This window comes from Venturia canescens, chromosome 7 (genome assembly GCF_019457755.1).
Source record: "Venturia canescens isolate UGA chromosome 7, ASM1945775v1, whole genome shotgun sequence".
NCBI lineage: Eukaryota > Metazoa > Arthropoda > Insecta > Hymenoptera > Ichneumonidae > Venturia > Venturia canescens.
In genome coordinates this window covers 2988274-3012643 of record NC_057427.1, presented here as the reverse complement: position 1 = coordinate 3012643, position 24370 = coordinate 2988274, and the positions used below count along the sequence as shown (strand labels likewise).

General features: G+C 41.4%; 3 protein-coding genes and 1 long non-coding RNA gene across 6 annotated transcripts; 2 read left to right on the top strand and 2 right to left on the bottom strand.

The window, feature by feature from the left end:
- Positions 1–3300: 3300 nt before the first annotated feature.
- On the bottom strand, positions 3301–5833 carry LOC122413984 (protein yellow-like). Its single transcript, XM_043424703.1, has one exon. The coding sequence runs from the start codon at positions 5371–5373 to the stop codon at positions 4069–4071; it is 1305 nt and encodes a 434-aa protein (XP_043280638.1). The 5' UTR covers positions 5374–5833; the 3' UTR covers positions 3301–4068.
- Positions 5834–8174: 2341 nt separating this feature from the next.
- LOC122413133 (uncharacterized) lies at positions 8175–12126 on the top strand. Its single transcript, XR_006261516.1, has 3 exons — positions 8175–8399; positions 10713–11098; positions 11273–12126. It is a non-coding gene; the product is annotated as an uncharacterized lncRNA (long non-coding RNA).
- Positions 12127–21912: 9786 nt separating this feature from the next.
- LOC122413229 (thioredoxin, mitochondrial) lies at positions 21913–22813 on the top strand. The gene is made up of 2 exons (XM_043423425.1): positions 21913–22286; positions 22395–22813. The coding sequence occupies exons 1-2, from the start codon at positions 22114–22116 to the stop codon at positions 22633–22635; spliced, it is 414 nt and encodes a 137-aa protein (XP_043279360.1). The 5' UTR covers positions 21913–22113; the 3' UTR covers positions 22636–22813.
- A 93-nt stretch (positions 22814–22906) lies between these two features.
- On the bottom strand, positions 22907–24279 carry LOC122413222 (uncharacterized protein C7orf50 homolog). Of its 3 annotated transcripts, none has more exons than XM_043423416.1 (4): positions 23955–24279; positions 23703–23862; positions 23462–23630; positions 22907–23316 (listed from the first exon to the last, which is right to left on the bottom strand). In XM_043423416.1, exons 1-4 carry the CDS (start codon positions 24040–24042, stop codon positions 23035–23037), a joined length of 699 nt encoding a protein of 232 aa, XP_043279351.1. In that variant the 5' UTR covers positions 24043–24279; the 3' UTR covers positions 22907–23034. The 3 variants fall into 3 exon arrangements, with proteins under 3 accessions (XP_043279351.1, XP_043279353.1, XP_043279352.1); XM_043423418.1 differs by having other exon boundaries at positions 23703–23817; XM_043423417.1 differs by having other exon boundaries at positions 23703–23859; positions 23955–24277.
- Positions 24280–24370: the final 91 nt, after the last annotated feature.

Sequence of the window (24370 nt, the reverse complement as noted above, 5' to 3'; positions counted from 1 at the left end):
GGAAGATTTAGTAACTGTGATAAACATATTGATGAATGTTTTATTGACTTATCGAATTGTGGAATTTATATAGTACATGAACAGTAAAATATGTTTTTATTATGAGAAAATTCGAATCCGAAAAATTCATTACAAACGATGTACACGATATATATATATGTGAGGAACCCCACGCGATTTCGAGTGGTCGCGACTCCGACATTTTTAATGTTCCTGAATATTTTTTTTTAACAACCATTAGTCGAATCAACTTTTGGACTTTTATCTGACCGAAGAGTTGCAATTTTATCAAGTTCGGAAACGTTCCCATGCAAAATTGTCTGATCTGAAATCTTTAATATTGTTGTAAAAAAAATCAGTATTGAAAAATGCGTGCAAAGTGGCTCTACATTCTTCGGACAAGTGTCGAAAGTCGTGAAATTGGTCGTACTAGAGAACATTTTGTGGGAAAAAAATGGCAACCATGTTGATAAAAAAAACAGTTTTATTTCCCATGCGGCAATTTTAAAAAGTTAGGCAGTGACATTTGTCAATTAATTTCAGTGATACAAGCTGAGAAAGATTCCGAACGTCACAAAATCTAAAAATTAGTTTTTCGTTGGATGCTATTTCATAAAAGAAATTCCGGAAAAATTAAAAATTGTCGGAATGCCTTATATACATCAATGTATGCGTATAACCTATAGACACTCATAAAGTACGTGAGTTTATTACTTATATATGAAACATAATATGGGACCTCTGTCAAAGTTCCTTCATAATTCTATCTTAATATAAAATATATTAATTTAATTCTCTCTATTTATGTGTTTCCATTTTTTTTTCAATTTTGAATGTACTGTAATCTTTCATTTGCGAGGTGTGCCCTGTATATAAATTACATATTTCCTTACGTTACGAATGTGACGATTGCAATTTTTTTTCCTACTGCCACAGAATAATAGTCGCGATACAATAAAATATTTCAAAAACGTTTTACTCGCAGTAGCTCGTTCGATATTCGATTGAGAAAAAAAATTGAAAAATATTGTCGAATTTCGATGAGGTTGTTGAACTTGAGATAATAATGCGAAGCATAAACTTTCGTATCCTGTCGTCGAGAGATGAAGACTTACTCAATGCACTTTTAATGAAGAACTAATGTATTTCCGGAGAAGACAATTATGCATTTACGAAAGGACGTTTGAGTGTGGATTTCAGCGTTCCTCTCGACATGCCTATTGTGAAAAATAAGAATTTTCTTCGAAAAATATTAAGTCCATTAAATTTTAGCTCTTTTCGTTATCGAACACGAAAAATCTAAATGCAAACCCTTTGGATTTGCGCTGGGATACGTTCAAGGCAATTTCGTGTACCGAGATGTAATAATGTTCTCGGGAAAAAATGTGGAAGATCGTATATAAAGATTTCGAAAAGTATTATATTTCGCTTCATAAAGCTCTTACGTTTTGTTACGAAGGCTAGGAATCGGACGGTCACGCTTTTCTATACGTATATATATTGGTGTATATGAAAGCGCGAAGGCTGCACGTACGATAGTTCGGGAGACATCCGAATTACGCACACGCCGGTGAGTCTATCTTTTTTTAGTGCTGTCCAATCTGTGTACAAAAGCGATGGGAATATTTTCTCATGTTTGCGTTCCACTTTGTGTTCCTTGCACGTAAGTAACGATGAAATCACCGCGATACAAACAAACTGGGAGAGAGAAAGAGAGACAACGAAATTCCGATTTACGTCCATCCAAGGCTTCGACGATTCTTTTTCTCGTTTGTTGTTGTTTTTTTTCTCAAGCATCGACGCATCGCGTTCAATCCCTCGAGCCACGACACCCATATACACATATACGTAATCGAAGTGAGAAAATTAATTCTAGATGGACTGTGATGGGTTATGTGAGTCACGCTACGCTCAAGAATGCCACGGAAAAAAACTTCATTCCACATAACAATAATAGTGATCATTATTTCAACTGTAAATCATTGGTCGAACGTGTGATATTCAATTCGAACACGAAACACGGGCGTTTCTCACTTTTTAGAGTCCGCTGAGCGAAAGCTCCGTCATTTGTTTTTTTTTTTTTTACTACCGAGTCGTAAGATAACACGGACGAAGAGAAAAGCTAGAAAGAGCAACGACTAGGAACGAGTGTTTCGGTGGATGGCCGTTACATGTTGTTCACGTCAGTCGAAAATTACGTATTTTCACAAGCACGTACGAAGGCGTTTTTGTTGAAAATTTCTTCAAATGCTATCGCATTGCGACTATTTTTTTTTAAACAAATTTCAAATCAATATCAGGCTGACGCACGAGACTTATTGGGGAGAAAAAGCCAAAAAGTTAGAATAATTGTCTTGACACACTTTTCCTCAATTTAGGCTACTAGATGATCGCGCGTGCGATCGAGTATATCTACTCTCGTTTTATTTTTTATGTAGGGGAAAAAAAAATTGTCATCTGCGCTCGTCGGCTTGCCGATTTCTCAGGGGGTTGCGTCGTACATTGACTCGCGGTTCAGGGCCTCCGTGTGCTCTTCTCGCACTTAAATTTACTCGTCTTTCTTTCTCTCTCCCGCTCATTCTCACACTGCTGGCTGCTGTCACAGATCGTGGGCAAACACAAACAACGAGCTGTACAGTCATTCACATATGCAAGAGATTTTATTTTGATCCTACTGCAGCGTCTCGTCGCGGCCATTGTGCGTAAACTCTTTGGAAAACTAGGACAAACGATCACGTAGAGGGCCAGAGTCGTTTCTTTCCACATTAGTGGGGGAAATCTTGAAAAGAATACGCGAATATTTCTATGTGTACGTATACACGCGTTATCCCTCCGCTGTATTGTAACTTGACTTGTGAGACAGGCGTAAACAATTGTGAGAAATAGTGGCTTCTTGCACGTAATATATTTTCTTGTTTCGGAAAAAAATCGTTGCGCTTTGTATCTTGTATGTTTTTAATGTGTTTCCCCATTATATTGAAAATCTCGCCGAGTATTTCTCCGCTGATAATAATGCGTGACTCTATCGATTACGTAAATTGCGTGCGTTAGAGTACTTAACCTCAACACCGCGTGCGCGTGCCTCCTCGAGTTAATTTATATGTATACCGATTATGATGCCCTTTTGTGTCAATACCAGTTCGAGGCTCCGTAACCAATTGATCAATTCGTTCATCTTCTAACGTTTCACGAACACGAGTTTCACATACGAATTGTCGTGGGTCATAGATTGTAGTAGAAACTCAGTCATTTCGCCAATTTTTTAACGACAGCAAAAAAATCATCCATCAAGTCATTTCATACGATTAAATAAAAATATATTTCATTCATTGCATATATGTTATAATTTCATCGTCGAAACTATTATGTACGAATTTTTTTTGTAATGAAAAAGCACTTTGTACTTGTGCGAGGATCGAGGGAAAAATCGTGTGTTAAATGCCGCAACTGAATCATGTATAAAGCGAAAATCTTCAGCACCTGCGTGCCGGGAGTATGTAATCACGAGGGACGATTCATATCGCACCCTCGTATTTCAATCGTGTGCCTTATTGTTGCTTTCAAGTGCTAATTTACAATTATTCAGATTTAATAATTGACCGTGTCTTTTTTCTACGGGTTAATTTCACGTATTTCTACGGAGAGTTTCGTGGTTTGTCGAAAAAAGGTAAAAAGAGGGGGGGGATCGTATGTAGGAAAGTTAACGCGAGTTCCATCCGTCATTGCGAATGGTCACGAATCGTACTTAAACTTTGTACACAAAATATACATTCGTATATGATTCTTTAAACGTTTCTTAACAATAAACAAAACATTTACTGTGCTATAACGAAGGCTCAACCGTCTCTTGGTATTTGAATTAAATCAAAACTGTACACCAGAAATAAATAAATGATCGAAACGATTATTTCGAAAAAATAGTCAATCGACTGCCGTGCATAGAGTGGAGCTCCTCCTGGCGAGGCGTACGGGAAACAAAAGTTCGTGTTGTCATAACGTGGCTCCCTCTGCAAGGGTCGTACACCAATGGGAGAAAAGATGCGCAGAAAAGCCGAGCTTCGGTTTCGTTTATTTCATAATAACGGCAAGAAGAACAGCGACGCAAGTACCGATTGCGACCGAAATGCGATCAGCGCCAGCAACGATGACCGGTAACTCGGGCGCGGTCGAGTCGTCGTAATACTGATAACTCTTGTGATTCGTTCGCAAGCGTATAACTCGATAATTCGGTACACTCGTGTTGACGCGGCCGACAATGAAATTTTGAAGTGAATTCGTGACGCAGTACAAGTTGCCGCGTTCGTCGTAGGCGAATGTGTCGGGCCATTGCATTTTTTCGTGATCTCGCGATATCAAACGTTGACCATTGTTGAAGGACGGTGTGTTCGATGACGTGTTCCACATGGAAATACCGTCGTCCGCCAATAACCCGAAATACAATACACCACTGGACGACATTATCATGCCATCCGTTTGCGATTGTTTTCTGCCCAATTCGCGTACGTAGTCGTGGACGTTCGGGTTTGGTGTCTTCATAACCCAAGTCGGCAGTGAGAACAGATAGAATGAAGAAAGCGGGGAATAATATACGTGACGTTCGGGAGCGCTTGCCGGTGAGAGGGCAATACCGTCCACGTGAACCGGTTGTATCACGTGGACATTGAGTACCTTAAAACCGACCGCGTCGTCCTCCGCCTTCATCGAGGAGTCCCGGATCTTCCAGGAAGTTCCGTTTCTCAATGAAAACACTATAATTCCGGGGTCGTTTTCGGCCGTGTCGGTTATGTAAGCCATTCCACCATCTTCGTGATCGAGGACGATGTCGTTCAGGTAAGAAGACTCGGGCGGTGTAACGTGCGGCGGGAATTGGTAACTGCGAAGCACTTGACCTTTGTTTTCGAGATCGAGTATCACGAGACGCGGTGGGCATCGCGCTTTCGCTTGCAACGTCATAGTTTCCGTTCTTCCCGAGTCCAAAACCCACATTCGTCCCTTGGGGTCGATTTCCATGCTCTGGACGAATTGAAACGCGCGACAATCGCCGACCGTCTGCATGTCCCAGTTCGGGTAAGCCTCGAGCTTTGGCGCGTAAACACCCCGAACCGGTATCGCCGACGTAACGCCCAGAGTTACCGGCACACCCTCTTTCCATCTCGGCACCGTCAAAAACATTTTGTCCTTCCACACTTTGATACCCGCGATGGGATTGTTTTCCGGAATATATTCATTGCGATCGTACGCTTTCGTTTGCGCCTCCTCGGATGGCCACACCACGTCGATCGTGTTCCAACGAAAGATTTCTTGAAATCTATCGTCGAGAGCTCGACACGAGACGACCACTAGCCCGAAGAGAGCTAATTTTAAAAGTGTCATCGTTCACGCTCGAATTTTCCTTTTTTCTCGTCGAATTCTCGCCCCCGTTTGACAATTTTTTTCCCAGGTGATCCAATTCCGAAGATGCAGCGGAAGAATTCGGTTACGATTTTTGCTTGTTTTCTCCTCGAAATTCTCTCGAGCTCGGTGGTCGCCCCCCCGCGAGGTTAAGCGCGAACTAAGATCTATTTTTATGCGTAGAGATGCAAGTGCGATCGTATTCCTCTTTGGATTTTAACGTCGTTGTAACGTGGCCAACTGTTACCCAACCGAAGGAGGGCGCGAGTGCGAAAACGAATAAGAAGAAGGGAAAGACCAAGTGGGATGAGATATATAAAAGTGAATGCGTGCAAATGCTCTTCGCTTATACTTCGGGCCGCGTTGTTTCACGAATTTGTAAACCGCCGTCTGGGGTCCATAGCGTCGGACGCTCGGGCTCTGACTGACTTTACGAATAATAGTGAAGCGCGCGAGAACCCACCGCACGAGGGAGAGGAGACGAGACGACCCCTCCGCTCCTCGCCAAGAAACGTTCCGGACTCTCCCGCTCCCTAAGCGCACTAAACGCGGATATACATTTACATTCACGCACTAACATTTATGCACATTCTCTATATGTCCTATAAATCCACACGCGCAATGCGCCTTAGCTCGGTGACGAGCTTGTGTTTTTTCCCGTCGTCTCCACCTTCGGGCTCGACACTTTTTCCTCTCTGCTTTCCCTTATTCCCCTTCCAATTTATTTTTCCTTCTATTTCACCATTAAATTTTTTTTCCCTATTACGTCGTACTTGTGTCATTTCAAGGTTATGTCGCGTCATGTTTCGATACACAATTTTCACGTGGACACACTCAACAAAACGTCTCTCAATGTCGATCTTCGTAAACGTTTACACTCCGTTGGAATCCCTAGAGCGCACTTAATTCAAGATGTATAGACTCGTTGATAGGAAAAGAGACCCTTCTATCGATACCGGCGAGAACCCCTCGCGTCATAACCCCCCATAAAAGGTGCACGGGTAGCTCAGATGCGTATCGTGTTCTCGTTACTATCGATCGACGTTCGAACAATCGCGACCTTTCGGCGTATTCCTGTAGGTGCATTTTTTCACATTTTCTGGCTTCTTTCTTCTCCATCTTGAACTATTCTATTCTATTATCGAGAATCATGCCGATCTTGTCTGCTGTACATGCCTCTTCGTGCGCGTCTAATAGTCGTTCCAGCTCGTTATTCCAGAGTGAATAATAACTCAATCGACATAACGTTTGATTTTTAGCGAGGGCGGCCTGTTCGAGTTGCACTACGTTCGTAAATAGGCGTCAAACGCTATTTTTTATTGGTTCGACTCCGTACGGGCGGAACAATTTTCCGCCGGATGATTCGATCCACCATCTGCCGACCTCGATCCCCCGTAGTCGTTGAATATTCGTTTGCAAGGGTTGCCTCGTCTCAGGGTTCAAAATAGAGGCTTGACTATTGAAAGGACAACGAACCGGTTCCGTTTGTCTCATAACTCGACTCGTCTAACCCCGCCATCTTATTGAATAAGTTTTCAATAGAAAGTTCGAAGACGCTCTCGAGCGGCCATCTGGTGAGTGACATGGGAACTACGAGCACAAATCTACTGACCATAACCTCACTGCGTGTTCGGTAGTTTTTAAAATAATGTTTCAACGAATTATTCTCGCGGGTGGATTAGTGCCAGCGAGCAAGGAAGTCCGGGCTGCAGCGCCCTCGCGATGCAGTCAGCGATAAATAAGTCCGAAGAACTTTTGCCTCGCTACACACAAGTTTCTCCGATCTTTCTATACATATACGTACGCAGCGCGTACGTCACACGATGAACTGAACTCTGATGGAGCGGCCTAAAACTTGGCCACTGTCTCGTTCGTTTGGAATATTTTGCTCAAAGATAGCACTATACTCTACGAAATAGTCTCATCTTCTCTCCTTCTCGATCTCTGTCCGCGTCGCCATCTTTGCATACGTATAATCTGATGCAGATCACGTCATGGTCTAATAAGGATCGAGAGCTATTCTTCAAACATAAACGAGCGAGTACGTAGAATGTGTAACGAATTCAACATTCAAAGCCAACCAATTCAGAAATCGAGCGATGATAACCGGTGATGAAAATAATGGCGACAGCCTATTGCATCAGCTTTCAGTTCGAACTAAATCCGTCCTGGGCACATAAAAGTTGAAAGAAAACACTGGAACCGTTGACTAATTCATCATACCAGCTACCTTAACTCTTGCCCGTTATTTTAACGAAATATCTATCACCGAATGCCGGAAGTTTCGAGTGCTTCTCTGTCTCGCGTCGCTTATGCGAGACTGCGCCACTCGTTTTAACCCTAACCCATAAAAACCCTGCATACTGAGGAATTGTACAAGGTTAGAATTAGAAACGAAACGTGTGTTCTTCTCCCCACGAATTGAATAATAGGAAAAATATAGTGGTGATGTCACGAGAGACTTTTTTCCTTTCAACCATAACGAAAGAAAAAAACGTGCAGGATTTATCAACAAGGCTGAAAAGTATCTACGTATCTTTGTTACTCCCAATCCACGAAAGTGTCTCCCATTAGTTTCGACTTCAATGACACCGACTCGCCCTATTCTGTTACTCTCTTTACTTGTGATTTCTCTACAAAACATGTAACTACCGTCTTGCGGTTGAGTTACGGAAAAAAATTTAAGTATTCTTCTCATCGCGTCCTTTGTTCGTAAAGTTTAACCGTCACATCCGATTGCGCCATCTCTAGCGGTTCATCTCAAGTAACAAAATGATAAAAAAAAAAAAAAAAAACAATAACAGACTACTTCACACGATTGATGGTCACGTGCTTTCACGTAGTACTTCGCAAATTTTTGTGACACACGAAAGCATTCTTCCGAATAAATGAAAAAGTTTTTTCAGCCAGTTGTGCGAATAAATGGTTGGTTATTGTGCACGGAGATTGCAGAAAAGTAGGTGCGGATCCTTCGTTCTTACAGCCTAACGCACTCACCGCGATGTTACGTAAGTCTTTCCGTTTTACACTGTACGTACACAGAGCATGGATCCAGTATATCGCGATATTACGGTATCAAAGTACAATACTAACGTCGCGAGCTAATGAACTCTGGTCGATCTCGTAGTTTCGATATCCGTTGCTTTTTTTTAACCTACAACCGTAACGACACATTATTATTTATGATGACAGTTTATTCGTGATTAATTTTCATTGATTTGATGGCTTTCGTTTCAATTAAACGAATATTCGAGTGAGATCACAATGAAGCCATAACCCTCAATTTATTGGCCCGTGCGGTGGCATTGGGAAAGAAAAAATTCAACTGCACGTCCGAAACAGATAGGTGAAAAAACAAGTGCTGTGTATTTCATTACAGAGATTAATGTCAACGCAAGTTAATTTTGCCCCGGATTGCTCCGTGGAAATAAAAAGAAAATTAAATAGCAAATCTGACTCGTAATTCCTCCCTCACCTATATGCTCGTACATGTAATATTTGTCAAACAATGTTATGGCGTTGGAGCACGCTCGCGGTTTTCTCTCATTATGTACGACGCGTCACTTCCCCTTGACCCGTACTCTTTCCCTCTCTCTCTCTCTCTCTCTCTCTCACTTCGTTCTTTTTTTGTCGTACTTATATAGATGTCGTTGTGTGACACTGCTCGCAGCGAAGTCTGGACGCGTCACGGCGTGTTAAAGTACGCGATTCCGATCTTTATTATGTCCCTCTCTTTCGGCGTGTCAACCTTTCACCAGACGTTTTTTCGTATTTAAAAATTCTCTGTTAAATTACTGCTTATTTGTTTACTCGCAAATCTCAGTGAATCTCGTCACGTTAACCTCAACTCGACAAAACTTATTAGGGCGATAGCGTCCTCCCTGTTTTTGCGCGCCAAAAAAACTTTTAGGTTAGGTCTTTTTTCCGGGTGGGGATCAAATGTTGGAATGACTAAAATTTCGAACAGCTAAAATCTCGAGTTTATAAACTTCGAATGATAATATTGAGACAGGTAGATTCGACTAGAGCTTTGAATGCCGAAAATAAATAAAGCAGAAACTGCAAGGTTCGAAGCACGTTTACATCGAAAATAGAATGTAACAATCGCCCATAGGACGATTACTAAAATATCGATTTTTCGAAAATTCGACTATCACTCTTTCGATTCATAAATTACTACGGTCAGTGATACTGTGAAAATTTACAATTTTGAAAATATAATAACGAAAGATCAAATATTACTGAGGTTGAAATACTGAAACACCAAAAAGTCGAACAGTCAAAATAGCGAAATGTTAGAAAGTCGATCGATCAAAATAAAGAAATGCAGCGGAGCTCCAAATACACGCGTCTCACTCGCTCACTTACTCAGACCGGTGATCTCCAATTTTAAACATCGCCATTTTGACTTTCGCCTTTTCGAGCCATCGCTATTCCGCATATCCAAGTTTTATAGGCTCGAAAAATTCACTTTCGATTTTTTCCTACTCTATATTCTGGTCTGTCTGTAAAACAATTACTCTCCATTTTGAATTCGAAAATATGAAATTTTGACATTCGGATGGTCCGTTTAAATTGCATTCGAAACGAAAACTTTCGAAATATATATTTTCGAGTAAATACGAATTCAAAGAAGAAATTTTTGATTAAACGCGCAATCTGCTGAATAGTCGATCGGGAATAAGAATTTCGAATTACTTATTTTTCTCCAATCTGATATCACGACTTTAAAAATTTCGAAATATCGACCGTTCTAAAATTCAGTTATTCGACGTATTGAGCCCCACCCTTTTTTCCGAGGGAATAAAATGAGGACGCGGAATTAACTTTATTCGCTTTTAGAGCAAATTAGATCGACACAGTTCGTGGGCTTTCATTCGGACAGCCGGCAAAAATTGCAGCGCTTCTATAATTGTCATGTTTCCCTGACCGGACATACGTTCTCTAGTGTTCCTGTTTGTTTACTGCGCTCGTGAAAAATGATCGAACGAATGCTGTACTAGAAATCGAGCCATTTGTTCTACACCGAATACTCGTTTCTTTTATTCATTCTCATTACGCACACGTTGAATTATAGTTTACGGAATCGGTCCGTGCAGACTGATGGTCTGTTGTTTCGCGCGTAGCGCGTAGCAGAGAGAGTTTACTGGAACATTATCCTTGTCTCGAGTTTGTGTGAATTCATAGTGACGCGCGAGTTTTTCCGGTATAACGATCTGCGGCTCGTTTTCATCAATTTTCTCACACACCATTCCGGCTGACCCTCATTATTAATACGACCGCGAATCAAACCTGTTTTTCGTGTTTTTTTTTTCCTGCAGAATCCTGAGTGACCATTGGATCACTTCGATCAGGACGAAGGCGCAATTTTCGACCGAGTTTTGACGCTTCTCTTTTTAAATCTGCGACGTTATTTTCGTGTCAAAATATTTCAGTGATCGTGACGAAATTAAGGTGCTCCCACCCCGAAAGTTTCTCATTCAGAACGAAAAGACTTGAGCCCGGCATAAAATGATGGGCGGAAAAAAATCAACGGAACTAACGCGGAGTTGAGAAGGTTCGTATTTCGTTTAGTTGAGTCGCAGCGATCGAGGCTTGACGAAAAATCGTGACGTGGGGATTGAGGGATTGCAAAAAAATCCATAAAATATGTGAGCATCGAGTAAATTCGATCTTGAACTATGAATAGTTCGAAGTCATGAGGTTTGTGAGTAATTAAGAGCACGTTCTCAATTTCTATCGTCCAATTGGCCAATTATATACACAACTAAAGACATTTTCCGAATGTAGATCAAATGGACGAGGCACGAATTCTTGCACGTTTCTCGCATAAAGTTTAATCCGTTTTCTCTTAATAATTTGAGTCTTTACCGAATTTCAGGGTGTTTCACTCGTCGCGCGTTGCGCTGGAAGAAAGAAAATGGGAATAAAAACGTCGTGGGCCGTAAGGAGATACTAAATTCTTCTGAAAATTATTACGATCGTGTCGCAAGCGCTGGCCCGGTTTCTTCGCGCTGCGTGGACGTATGCACTTTAAATGAAATAAAAAGAGCGCTCACCATCGCCGAGGAAAGAAGATGGAGCAATGAAGCAGAGGAGGCGGAGTACATGCACCAACTCCCATCTGTTTACTAATTATCTAATGAGTTGGAGCTCCGACGACCACGTGCTGCGCGCGGAACTTATCGAATTATCGCTTCTACGCCGCCTTTGCGTTTTTTCCACTCGCCTCACGTGTTTCTCAACATTTTCCCAGTTAACTGACAATCGAAAAAACGAGAATCGGCGAGTTGAGGCGATACTTTTAAAAACTCTACGATCGATCAAATATTGCGGAAACAATTTTTGGAGATTTTCTTGGAATCAACTGGAAATTTAACTCGATTGTTAGCTTCATCCAACTCTTGCGTTCTTTCGCTCCTGTGTTTGAAGATTTCGTGGAGTCGAATTGCTCGAGAAAGCTGAAAGGGTACAGGGAAAGCAAATGTAAAAAATGTGAGAGGGAAGAAGAAACTTTGGCGCACATTTGCGAGGGCAGCGAAATAAAAGCGGACATGAGGAAGGCAGAGGTAGAAGGATTGGAAAGATCGCTGGAGAAAACAGTAGGAAAAGGAGTGGAGCGCTTAAAATGATGGATCAGTCGGTAATCGCACCTCGAATTTTTGAAATTGAAACTCTTTGACATCGTTCGTCCGATTAAAATAATAAAAATGTTATCGTACGCAGCACGATCGCAAAAATCCGATGACATTTTTATTTTTTCGATCAGACGAACGATGTGGAAAAATTTCCTTTTCAACATTTGCAGCTATCTCTCTCGCACTCACGGCTCACGGTTGTGATTACCGACTGATCCATCATCTTAAAGAAAAAATGAGTTAGTAGTTGTGCGAGTATATGAAAGGGATACGAATGGATGATGAGGAAAAATGTAAGTGAAAGAACAACTGAAAAAAACACGGAAAATATGAGTTACACGCTATTCTCATTATCAAAAATCAAAAATCAAATCATTCAAAAGTCAAGGACGTCCGAGTAAACCATCCAACCATGCTATTTTTCTCGCACTCGCGCAACTGACGGATCACCTTAATGAAGCGGCAGAGCAGGAGGCGATGCCGCCGGATTACTGTCACAGTGACCGTGCACGGGAGAAGCAGGACACGTGTTCCAGCATCATCTGGGATGACGATCGTTTAATGATCCATGGATGAAAGTAAATAAAATGCGAGTTAACAACTCATTTAGAATGCCCCGATCAAATCGATTCTACGCTAAAAAACATAGTAAAAAGTATTGAAAGAGCGGTATAATCGTGTGATTATTTCGATCACGACACAACAAGTGTATCGTTTACCAAGTACATCGTTCTCGATATCATCGTTGACTGGCCGAGTGCGAAGTTCATCGTGTAACGAGTACAATCCAAACGAATCGTGCGTTGTGTCGTTCGTGTATCTCATAGTAGCGAATTAATGTGAAATAATGCACAAGCAGCGCTGGTGTTGGGTGTTACAAGCACGCAGAAAACGAAGACAGTATAAATTCATGAGTCACTGGCTGTCTCCCTAAAGCGAAGTGAGACAGATGGAATTTTTCAATGGACGAGCGTTGCCGGATACGTTGGTAACTTTTAGTAGCATATCCTGTCGAGCCTCCGTCGATTACGAGGCTCTCGATCTCGATTCAGTGAGCACCGATGCACTGTTTTCACATTGTAACGCAAATTCGCATCGACTCAGCGAATCCACAAGTTCTTTAACGACGCAAACGCATTACGTTCCCTCGCAATGCTCCGTTCGGTTAATCATCGTTGTCGTTAATCCTGCGATAAGCCTTGAGGCTGGATCCAACGTTGGAGTCCATCGATATACAAATATAGACTTTGATGAGTTTAGTTTGGAGCGATTGCTAATAAATGTGTTGGCGATTCGATGGAGCTATAAAAATGAATATGTATCGAATGAAGCTTCGTATAAGTAAGGCTCACATATGCGCAGGCAAAAGCCGTGGTACGAGAGACTAGGCAAAGGCCGCACCCTAGGTCTTCCTTTCCGTCGATTCCCCACTGGCCCACTAAAAGCGCGGATCGCCTCGCCTGAAATAGAACCGTGGGGAGCGAGCGAGTAAGACGGAGCTTGAAATTGAACGATTGAGAGAGAGTGAGTGAGCGCTTGAGAGACGAAAAGGCGCACGGAGCACGCTAGAGTAGCAATAAAAAGCGGAGAGAGGTGTGGGGCAGATAAACACAGCATCCAGCGTTGCTCGAGAGTCGAGCGAAGCTTCTACATCCGCGCGTGCATGTGTGTGCCCGCGCCAAACGCCCGGAAGAAAGCAAAAGTACTGCACGACGTCGGGTTTCAGCTGCTCGCACTACCACGTTACTCATTAATGTTATATATAATACGAATCTGAACGAGGAGAGGATAAAATAAAGAGGCCAAGTCGCCCTCGCCAGTCCGACGAGGAGCGAAGAAGAAGTCTCGAAGAGGAAGCAAATAAAAAATGAGGCCACGCGATGCTCTTGTGATCGACGTATCGAGATTAACAACGCCACAAGAATTTCAGCGTGCTTCCTTTCAGTGCTTTTACTTTTCGCGTTATCGCACCGCGAGACAAGGAGCTTCCCACTGTCCGCACACGCCGAGCAAACCTAATGGATATCTTCTCGGTAACTCTCGCCACGATTTGGCAGTGATTGGCCCTTTGGTCATCGAGGCTCCGTCGAAGCATTGGTCGACAGGGAACCTCTTGACCGGAACAAACGGAGATTCTAAGTTGGCCGAGCGCTCATCTGCGTTTGAAAAAGCTTTCCGTCGTTACGCAATATACTTTTAAAACAGTCGACAAATACGTCGATGACAAGTGATTTCGTATATATTCCGTTTTGCAATCCTCCGCGCTACGCACTCGTTCGTAGTCACTAACTATGTTAGTGACTGAACGCGCGACAGGCTGATGAAAAAAAGTGTTTATCCTCGTTTTTTGGAAGGGAGGTTGCATTGGGTGAACGGGACTGTTCAGACGAATAATTTTCTCTCCAGTTTCCTGCAATGCACACTCCTCGAAACTCGACAAATATTATTTCGAAAGTGTTTTTCTCGATGTACACGCCCGAGCATTACTCAGTGGCAGAAACCCAGAGTTTTTGGTTTCGCAGTATCAACATTCTGTGTTTGTAAGCTGAAACAGATGTGTACACTTCCAAGTGACATATCGATGTATTTGCGCAGTTAAATCACAGAGGCGCGAATTTTTTATGGAAAAAGATACTGAGAGCAGGAACAAGTGGCCTTTCAGACCCACCGGGCTCTGCTCCTGGCCTTAAACGGCTTTGGGTATTGAAGGAACTGAGATTTATCATTGCAACGTATGACGGGAAGCGATGATGGGATTGGAGACGTGTAAATTGGAATGGAATACTCGCGTGTGCGAGATACTTGAATGACGCCGGTCCGATCAATTCAACGAGTTATCGTGCCTCGGCTAACCATCGATGCTCCTTCCTCATTCGTTGGCACATTTAAACACGCAGTTGCACAAGACGATGGACAAATTGTTTGCACGAAACTATACTAGCTTGGGAATGATCCTGGCTGTAACTTTGAAACAAAAAACAGTGAGTTTGTGAGCTCTCCAGATCGATTGGCCATGACATCGATTATTTAGTACGTTTCGCTGCTGTTGCTCGATACCTTGGGATCGGAGCGCCGTTGGAACGAGACAGCACACATTGGCTTTGATCTTTATGGCATTTAGCAATTCTCCGAATTATGGCATGGAAACCGCAGTGGTTATTCCTAACTGAAGACCGATACAGTCCAGTTGCATCGCCATTTCGTGCCTAAGCTCGCCACACTCATGGCTAACGACTATAATTCCTTCGAGCCATTTGTCTTGCTACGTTTCAAAGACACATTTGTATAGACGAAGGGCAGCATAATGTAAACCTTTGGTCCGTATGGACTTGTCAAACCATTAAATTCAACGAAGCGTGTAACCTTCCGCGACATCGTTAAAGTCCGCCTTACGACGTGGCGAGCGATGCTTCGAGGGGGGACAAGATCCGGAGCCCTTTTCTGTACAACGGGCGAATCTCGCTCGTCGACAATCCAAAATGAGTTATCGCGTGACTGTGAAATCACGAGTGCAACGTCAGTCGGGGAGACTCGCCCACTATTCGTCGAGATACTCTTTTCACTCGTGCCTATGACACTTTATTGAATCTCCCATGTACTCGCGATGGCGGTAAACAGAATTTTTCATCACGCCAAGTCCCTCCTTTATTCCAACGAATCCGTGGACTAATCTTACGGTCTATCTTTTTCCTTGAGGGATGACAAGGAGCTCGACACGCACAGATAACATATCGCTTTTTTTATCCTCGCAAACCCACTGACATACCGTACCTAAAGCAAGGTCATAAAATCTACCTGCGAAGCAACCTAATTGAAGAATCGTACGAGCTACAGAGAGTTGTGCACTACGATAATTATGTGCTGGACGAGTATGCGTGACACGTTTTTCCTGATGAATTCTCTCCATTAAGGCAAACCCGATGGAAAATTGCATTATGCTCGCCCCCCGCGAGCCAGTACGCCGTAATTAGGCATCGTTTCAAGCAACCTCTGGAATTCCAGTCTCGTCGCATCCTTAATTTAGTAATGGGTTATAAATGGAACGGCGTTGGACTGACCTCTGGGGGAGATATGGAAATGGAGTAAAGTGATAAAGAATATAAAAACGTTCGGACTCGTACGAGCGATCTCTCGTGATCCTTTGGATTTGTCGAGTGTGTTTATATTTCACAGAAGAAATATTGGACCACCTACACGAACGGGGATATTAAACAGGCTTTCGTGTAGAGCCGCGTCCTTTGGGTCGTGTACTTTGAGCAACCAGCACACACGCTTATGCACTAAAGACAAAGGTTCGCAGGGCTGTCTGCTGCGTCGGTGAAATTAGGTCGACGAATATCTCCCCTTGCAAGTCCTCGGTTGGCCTTTTCGTGAAAAGGGTGTTCCGAGCGTTCGATCAAAGTTTCATGCGCATTAGAGAAAAATTGAGGAATTTTCTACTCGAAATGTTACAACCTAGTTCGGTGGGCCATGAAGTCGCTACTTCCAAACGCCACAGATTTCATTTTTCAAATAATGGGAAGGAGAGCGCACTAAAAGCCGAAATATCTGGTAACGTTTCCGTAATATTTTCGTGTTCAACGTCGTACAGTTTATACCGGCGTTTCCGGGAGAAAGAAAAAGCCTTTGGCACTTTTCTGAGCTTCCTTACGCTTCCTTTGGCTATTAGGCATTGAGAACGGAACTCGAGTCTGCAAGCAGGCACGCGAAACAAAGCAAACACGTATAGCGTGACTCAATTTATTAGGAAGAAAGCCCTAAGCGTTTTTCCTCTGATCGAGTTATTTGGGAACGTATATTCGGCCTACACTTGTGCCCATTAGCACTAACGACCGAAAAAGGGAGCATCGAACGTTCCTGTTTTTTTTTTTCTACCTGACGTGTCCATTCAAGCCTGTGCGAGCTTCCACTTATTTTCTTGTCACTCTTTTCCAAATTCCTTGACAGATCTCCCCCTGACGATTTCCTCACTCCCATTCAGTTGTAGCTTGTTACACTTTTGTTATCATTGTTTACACAACACCGTGTACGAAGGATATTAATATAAGAAGATTGGTTGTCAGTAATGGCAAAATAAAAACCGTCCCATTTGAGGCTCTACTCAAAGACAACGCTGCTCGAAACAGGCCTACTCTCAAATTTGCAAAACCAATACAATGCAACATGTCTCCTCTTTTGTGATTAATAACCCGTGTTATCCGCCTGGACATGTTGAAGAGTAGAGACGATATTCGTGCATAAAATAAAAATCTTTAGAGTGAACGTGTCCTCGAGTTGATTTATAAGAGTCGAGTTATGTTGCAGCGAGTCAACAATTCTACTTTCGGTAAATGCATTCAACTACAGTTCTCCCCTAAATACGTGTTTAAGAGCGGACTTGTAATCGGGTAAAGCTGTGACGAGTATAGTTATGCATAGTTGCTAGTTAACAACTCTATCGGTAGCCATTCTCGATAACAACTCCGCTCCTTAATAACTGTGGAACTACGTAGAGAACGTCTGTCCTAACATATTTACTCCGGTGTGATATTTAATCCCCAATTACTCTACTCGAGATGATTTCAGAACATGTCTCATCATGAGTCGAGATATTGAAGATTATGGTCATGGATTATACACGAGAAGTAGACGTAGAGTCGTTGTGAATTTCGGAGTCAAGATTTTGGAAGCAGAGCTGTTTTCGAGTGCGTAAAGAGGATGGCTGTTCTGCTGTCAATAATCACTCGACTTGGACTGCTCAACGCACAATAACCCTCGTCAAAAATGGGGTACTTTACACCGTGTAAAAAAATATATAAAAATGCATGATTATGATAGATTTCGTAAAAAGGAAACGAGAAACGTCAATATTTATTCATAAAAATGCAATGTAAATTTTATAATTAAATTTTAAAAAACGTCTTTTTTCATCTGTTTTTCAAATGTCTAAAACGCCATCCGCCATATTGGATTCCAACGTGACGTCACTCCGGTAGTAAACAATCTAGATTCTTATCGTGCGCTCTATGTTATTTTGAAATTTTACAAGTTATTATGCACGTTTGTGGACTTTTATCGTTCATGTGATTAAAATCGCATTATGGAAAAAGGTTTTGCGAAAGCAGAAAGTACAAATCTACCAATGATAAATATGGTGATGGTGGCGATGAATCCACAATTTTTGTGGCATTTTTAAACTTGTATTAATTGCATTCAGACATACGAGACACCAATGACATACCACTATAACTCATTATTTCGGCTCATTAACACGGCGGCTAGCGTTTCCGCGCGAAAATTGAAAATCATAAATAAAAAATAGTTTTAAAGACGGTTTTCGGTCTTATAAAATTGAAATAAAAATTCTACTGGCTTATTACGATCTCAGGATTACTTTAAAACAGTTTTCAAAAAAGGTGTAATACACCCTATTGATTAAACACAGTTGTGAAAAGCCGTTCTTCGGAAAAGATTTTACAAAAACTATAAAAAAAACGGACTCATCGCTTATTGAAGAAAACTGCTCGCATTATCGTGAAAAAGAAAATGAAAACCCTTGATAAAACTCTTCCTTCTAAACAATATTTAGTTTTCACCTTCGTCTCCGTTCGGACAGACCCACAACTTTGTCATGTGCTTGGTGCAAGCCTCATAATCGTCGAGCTTTTCAATCAACCTCTCATTCGATTCGCTACGATTATTTGTGTAGCTTCGTATTCAAAGATATCGCGAAGCTTCTTACAACAAAGTCGCAGAGTTCTCGTTGAGGTTTCCGTTGATGACGAATTGAATTTAGTTTATATATATAAACCTGCGTGGGCTCCAGGAGTCTAACAATTTGTATGAGGGATCTAGGCCAAGGAGGAATGACGAAGGAACGAGGGGTAGAAAAGCCTAAAACAGGGTTGAGGAGATTCTTATATACGTGTATCGTCTTCCTGGTGTAGCGTCAACGTCGTTTATGTATATGCGCACAATTATAGGGCGTCGGGAAGTGCACGCATCGAGGGGGGGAGCGAGATAGCGAGATAAAAAGGCGGAGACGACAGGGTGGGACTTGGAGGCACTCTGCAATCATGTGTAACGCGAAGGGTGTTGCATGCCAGCGACGTTTCACGTTTTACCACTCTTGTGTGTGGCGCGATAGGGTCATGAAATGTAGGGGAATCGAAAGAACAAGAGTGTGAGAGAGAGAGGAGAGTTGTTTGATGCTTATTCGTCGTTATGGCAACGATTCGATGCTGCAGAAGATTTGAGTGGGTTGAGAAAGGCGCCAAGCAGGAACGGTCAGGATAGGATTCTCCTGTCCATTCTTTCTCTCTCGCCTCTCGTCTCTTTCCCTCGATTTCCTCTTGATTACGTGCACCATCGTGGCACCATCGCGGTCGATATGTTTGTCCTTGAATGAAATGCAAGCAAACGATCGATCGAGCGATTCGGCGTGCAAACTTGTTCCATCCGTCAAACAGCAGCCCGTCCGACAGCACGATGATAAGATGAAGGAAGAAGAAGAAGCTTCTAGCCTCTCACCGGGGGAACTATAATGAAATGAAAGTAAAATTAAAAAATCTGTCCACCCTTGACGCTCAACCGGCAGAGACGACAACGACTACTTCCTCATTGCATAATTGCGAAACGGGTTACAGGCAGAGCCAGTCGAGCCATACTAATAGAAACACTACGAATAATGGGACATCTGGCGAGTGTTTGTGCGCCAGTCGTTCTCTCCGTTCGCTCTATTCCTCTCTATACGCCACTATTTTTATGCTGCGTTGTTCCAATCGATGGTATTTTTTCATAGTTAAACGATTGGATAAATAAAAACACCCGGAAGTATCATAAACATCGACGCATTATTCATAGACAATTACAATTTCGAACTTACCATCCTTATTTTTATCTTCTCAACAGGTATTATTTCAACTGGAATATTTTCATGGTGTGTAGCTAATGTATGCGAAAAATGCGACGTCCCGTCGTGTTCCACAGCGGAGCGATGACGAGGCTCTACTCGAAACCTTGGCACCAAGGTAACGAGATAACTTTTAAATCATATTCGGTCCGAGAGACCGAGATGCATCAGCAGCGTGGATGTGCAACATCTGCATCATTATCATCGTCGTTTTTTCGTCTCCACTATTATTGTGGCGCGAGCGACGAGTTTATGTAGCGACACCGTGCGCACGAGGCTTACTGCGTCGCCACCTCCGCGTCCCTTGCGACAAAGATTCGTTGAATTTCCACAATTACGCCGCTGCCACATGTAGGCTGGATACATGAATAACATGAACGAGTTAACCGATTACTTACGCAATTTCAGTCGACCGCAACAACAGCGGCGTTCTTCTATTACTCACAACTATTTTAGAATTATCAATAGAAATATTAAAATTAGGAAAATAAAAAAGCGCGTTCGTCATGTGTGTTTGCGCGGGACTCTGGGCTTTTACGAGCGATAACCTCGGACATCGTGTTTACTCGTTTGACACATCACTTCGATAACTCGGATTGTTTTACCAATGAAAAATTCATTAAAAACTGATTCGTTGTAACGCCTCGATGATTCATGTTATTCTTATGCAATAAAGATTCCTACTGCATTAAATAGAGTATTTATGTTAATTTACGAGGGTGGATGACTGCCTGCGCCCAACGTAACAATTATTATACATATACATTGTGAATAAAAGTCTCTCGTAAGTGGCGTCATAGTTTGTCGTGACTCAATTTAATAATTAAGCGAACGTACACGTTGTGAATAACCTAGAATTTGACGAGGAAGCTTTCGTACGCTCACATCCCGGTATTTTACACTTTGACAGTGTCAAACTTTACGTTGGAACAAATAATTTCCATACATCAACATTCGATACCTTCAGGCATTGTTTTCATACCGTTTTTTTTTTTTATGACGATAGAATTTCACTTACACGGGTACTTTGAGTACTAATAATATATGTAAACTCGATTCTAAGGCTCTATCGAAAAGAATGTCGACATGGTCGGAGAGAATTGTTTGTTGGCCGTGACCCCGAGAGTCAAAAAATCGTGACACGATATCTGGTTTTTACGATGCTGCTCAACGTCGGGTTATTCCAGATTTTTAAGTTACTCGGAGCTGATGACCACTAATTTTTCATAGGATTCAGTCTCGTCATGCGTCTGCGCCACGCTTTTGAATAAATTTCATACTTCGATACAGCAAATAACGATATTCATGAATGGATCGATTCAAGGTTGTATTCGAGATGAAATATATAAAAATGTTCAGGCTTTTCACTCCGTCTGTTGCGTTTATTTTATATACAAGTGTTCCATATAACAGAAGATAAAAACACGATCGGTGCGCTCCACCGGAATATTGCCGAATTTTTTTCAAAAAGTTTGCACTATCATTAGTACGTATTTTATTCTTACATCATTTATATTTCCGCTATGGCAACCAGTATCGTAAAATATAATTCAGAAATACCCAGTGAGAAATAATTCTTTAAATGAAGAATATTTCCTCGATGAATTTCTTAATATATCCGCGCATTAGGAGATTTCTATTCGATGTCAGGTATACGCAGTGAATTATTTTATGTAATTCATTGTTCTTGAGGTCTTTGCCGTTACACCCATTTCTCAGCGACTTTCAATTGAAGAGCTCTTCAAGGTTCCTTGGAATATTTTTATTTTGCTCAATTGCGGCTATGATAAAATATTAATTCCTGATATGTGATGAATTCAATTGTTATGGGAAATAGGACTGCTCGATGGATAATTTGCCGACTGCTGTTCTCTTAATGATGGTCGGTAAAGTTTTCGTTTCACTGCTGCCTCCAATTCGCCGAGAATGATTTTTGAATTTTCTGGGGAATTTTTAATTGTTTCACACAACCGATGGCAACAATGGCAATTGATCAGCTGTCCGCTCCCCACCCACGTGAAATTGAACGCAGTATTACAGCACAAAGTGAGGTTAGGTCGACAATTACAACAATTGCGGCGCAAAAGTGAACTGGTTATTTAGTAATTACACTTCAGTAGTACGACGAACGAATTCATCATTCGGTCTATTAAATTTTATCGTGGGAGTATTAAATAGGAAAAAAATTGAAGAATGATGCGTATCGGTGTTCAAGCTGTCCGGAACGTTCTCGGAGCGAGAACGTTCGCAAGTGCTCCTGCGGAGGCTGCTACTGTTTCGTTAGGGTTTAAGGTCCAGGATAATAAGGATTTTAATGATCGAGTCAAGAACTCGAAGGTTCCAGTAATCGTTGACTTTTTTGCGACGTGAGTACAACGGTCGATCGATCGATGACGACAATCAGTAATGACACAATTATAATTTTATTTGGAGTGCAATGATTTTAAATCGCAAATACCTCCTCTAATTTTCAGCTGGTGCAATCCTTGCCGCATGTTAACACCGCGTCTGGAATCTGTCATTGCGGAGAAGCAAGGAAAAATAATATTAGCCAAAGTAGACATTGATGAAAATACTGATCTTGCTCTGGATTATGAAGTTGGCTCAGTTCCTGTTTTGATTGCCATGAAAGATGGCAAGGTTCTTGAGAGAATAGTCGGACTTCAGGATATGGATAAATTGCGTCAGTTTGTTGACAAATATGCAGAAGCTTGAAAAAAAAGCAGTCGAAAAAAATTCGTTGTAATGTAGCAAAACGAGCTTTAGATGAACTTTCTTTTTTTTTTCTAGATATTTAAGTATCCGCAAAATTCAGTGTTTCACCACAAACAATATATTGATCGATATTTGCGATATAGTCGTTAATAAATATTGTATTTTGTAACATCTTTAATTCGATTGTATTTATATATATCTAGAGACGCGGCAGCGTCTTGATGTATATTTTATTTCTTCAAATATTTACATATATTCAACGGAAACTTAATTTTTTTTTTTTTTTACATTTAATTTGTCAAGAGCCGAACGAGTATTTGATGCATTTGATATACATATAACTTTGTATGTATACGTAGATTTTTGAAAGGAATTTATCGAAATAGGAGATCATTCAGTTTACGTTTCCGTTGGCAAAGCTTGAAGCAACTCTCTTGCCCTCTTATATTCAATCGATTTTTCAGCCTCTTCTGTCTCCCCATCTTCACTTTCTTCCTGCTTCCTTATGACGTCCATTCCCTTTTTCAATAGTTGCTCCCTAGCCATTCCTTTGCATCCCTCAAAGTACTCTAACACAGTTGGAAATATTGCATCCGGTATTGCTTCACCATCCAACAGATTGTCTATCAACCATATTTGTTGGACTTTCTCAAATTTCCATTCGCTTCTTGCGTGCTTCCACTAAAATTTTTTTTGTTTATTTAATATTAAGATTTTATTATTCCAAGACTGATATTTGTTACTATTGGTACATCAATGAGTTTTAAGAATTTTTCACTTTCAATGTTACTAGAGCAGAAGCAAGAGACAGAAAATTCTCCCCTACCTTGGACACATAATTGAGAGCTTTTTCTGTTGATTTTAATCGACTCGCTTCTCTTTTCAAACATTCTCTCTGTTCAGCCTTTTCTTTCTTTATTTGTCTTTTGGAAGGTTCTTCAGGTTTTTTTGGATCATCATCTTTGTCCTCATCGTTATTCTCTTCCAGGTTGTTACTGAAGATAGAACAAAGTCAAGGTTGATTTTTGCTACGAAATTCAAGAATTTTTGGGAAAAGAAAGTTTTACCTGTCTTTTTTCATTCGTTTAGGTCTGTCTTTTGAAATTGCGTCTTCCACAAACCCTCTTTTATTGGCCGTGCGCTTACCGCGTCTAGTTTTTTTTGTTTTTTCCATACCGATAGCTTTTGTTGGCAATTCAGAATTATTCTGCAAGATTTTCGATCCTGCTGCACAAAAAATTAGTTTTTTTTAATTTAGTAGTAATGATTACAATAAATAAAAAGTTGCCAAAAGTGATAACTAAACATCAAATTCTTACCGTCTTCCTTGTCTTGTTTCTGTTTCGAGCGATTTCGCGTGTGTGCTTTTTTAACCTCCAAGTCTCTGGTCTCAGTCTCCGAGCCCATAATTCGGGTTTACTGAATCTCTCAGAGAACACTTGACACTCAATTTCACCTTAATTTCGTTATAAACTAGAATTATTCGTTGGAAATATGCAAAATCAACCAGTCTTTAAACATAAACTTGAATATTGAAATAAGCCATGAGGACTTTTTCAAATCGGCAAAAAACTCGGCAACCCCAAAAACAACACACGTTTTTCCATTGAACATAACCGAACGAAACTCGTTCTCGCTTCTTTCCGCATATATATTTGTCTTCTCTGCGCTGCTTTATCAAAAATTATCGACGGTCGATAATTTTTTCATCAGCTTCCAGTTCGGAATTTCGCCA

What these genes read in the sequence shown, in the direction of transcription:
- LOC122413984 (XM_043424703.1), bottom strand. Translation starts at nt 5,373, where the DNA reads ATGACACTTTTAAAATTAGCTCTCTTCGGGCTAGTGGTCGTCTCGTGT.
- LOC122413229 (XM_043423425.1), top strand. Translation starts at nt 22,114, where the DNA reads ATGATGCGTATCGGTGTTCAAGCTGTCCGGAACGTTCTCGGAGCGAGA. An exon ending in ATCGTTGACTTTTTTGCGAC is followed by an intron (nt 22,287 to 22,394) that starts GTGAGTACAACG and finishes TCTAATTTTCAG; the next exon opens with CTGGTGCAATCCTTGCCGCA.
- LOC122413222 (XM_043423416.1), bottom strand. Translation starts at nt 24,042, where the DNA reads ATGGGCTCGGAGACTGAGACCAGAGACTTGGAGGTTAAAAAAGCACAC. An exon ending in GAAACAAGACAAGGAAGACG is followed by an intron (nt 23,863 to 23,954) that starts GTAAGAATTTGA and finishes TTTTTTGTGCAG; the next exon opens with CAGGATCGAAAATCTTGCAG. An exon ending in AAACGAATGAAAAAAGACAG is followed by an intron (nt 23,631 to 23,702) that starts GTAAAACTTTCT and finishes TTCTATCTTCAG; the next exon opens with TAACAACCTGGAAGAGAATA.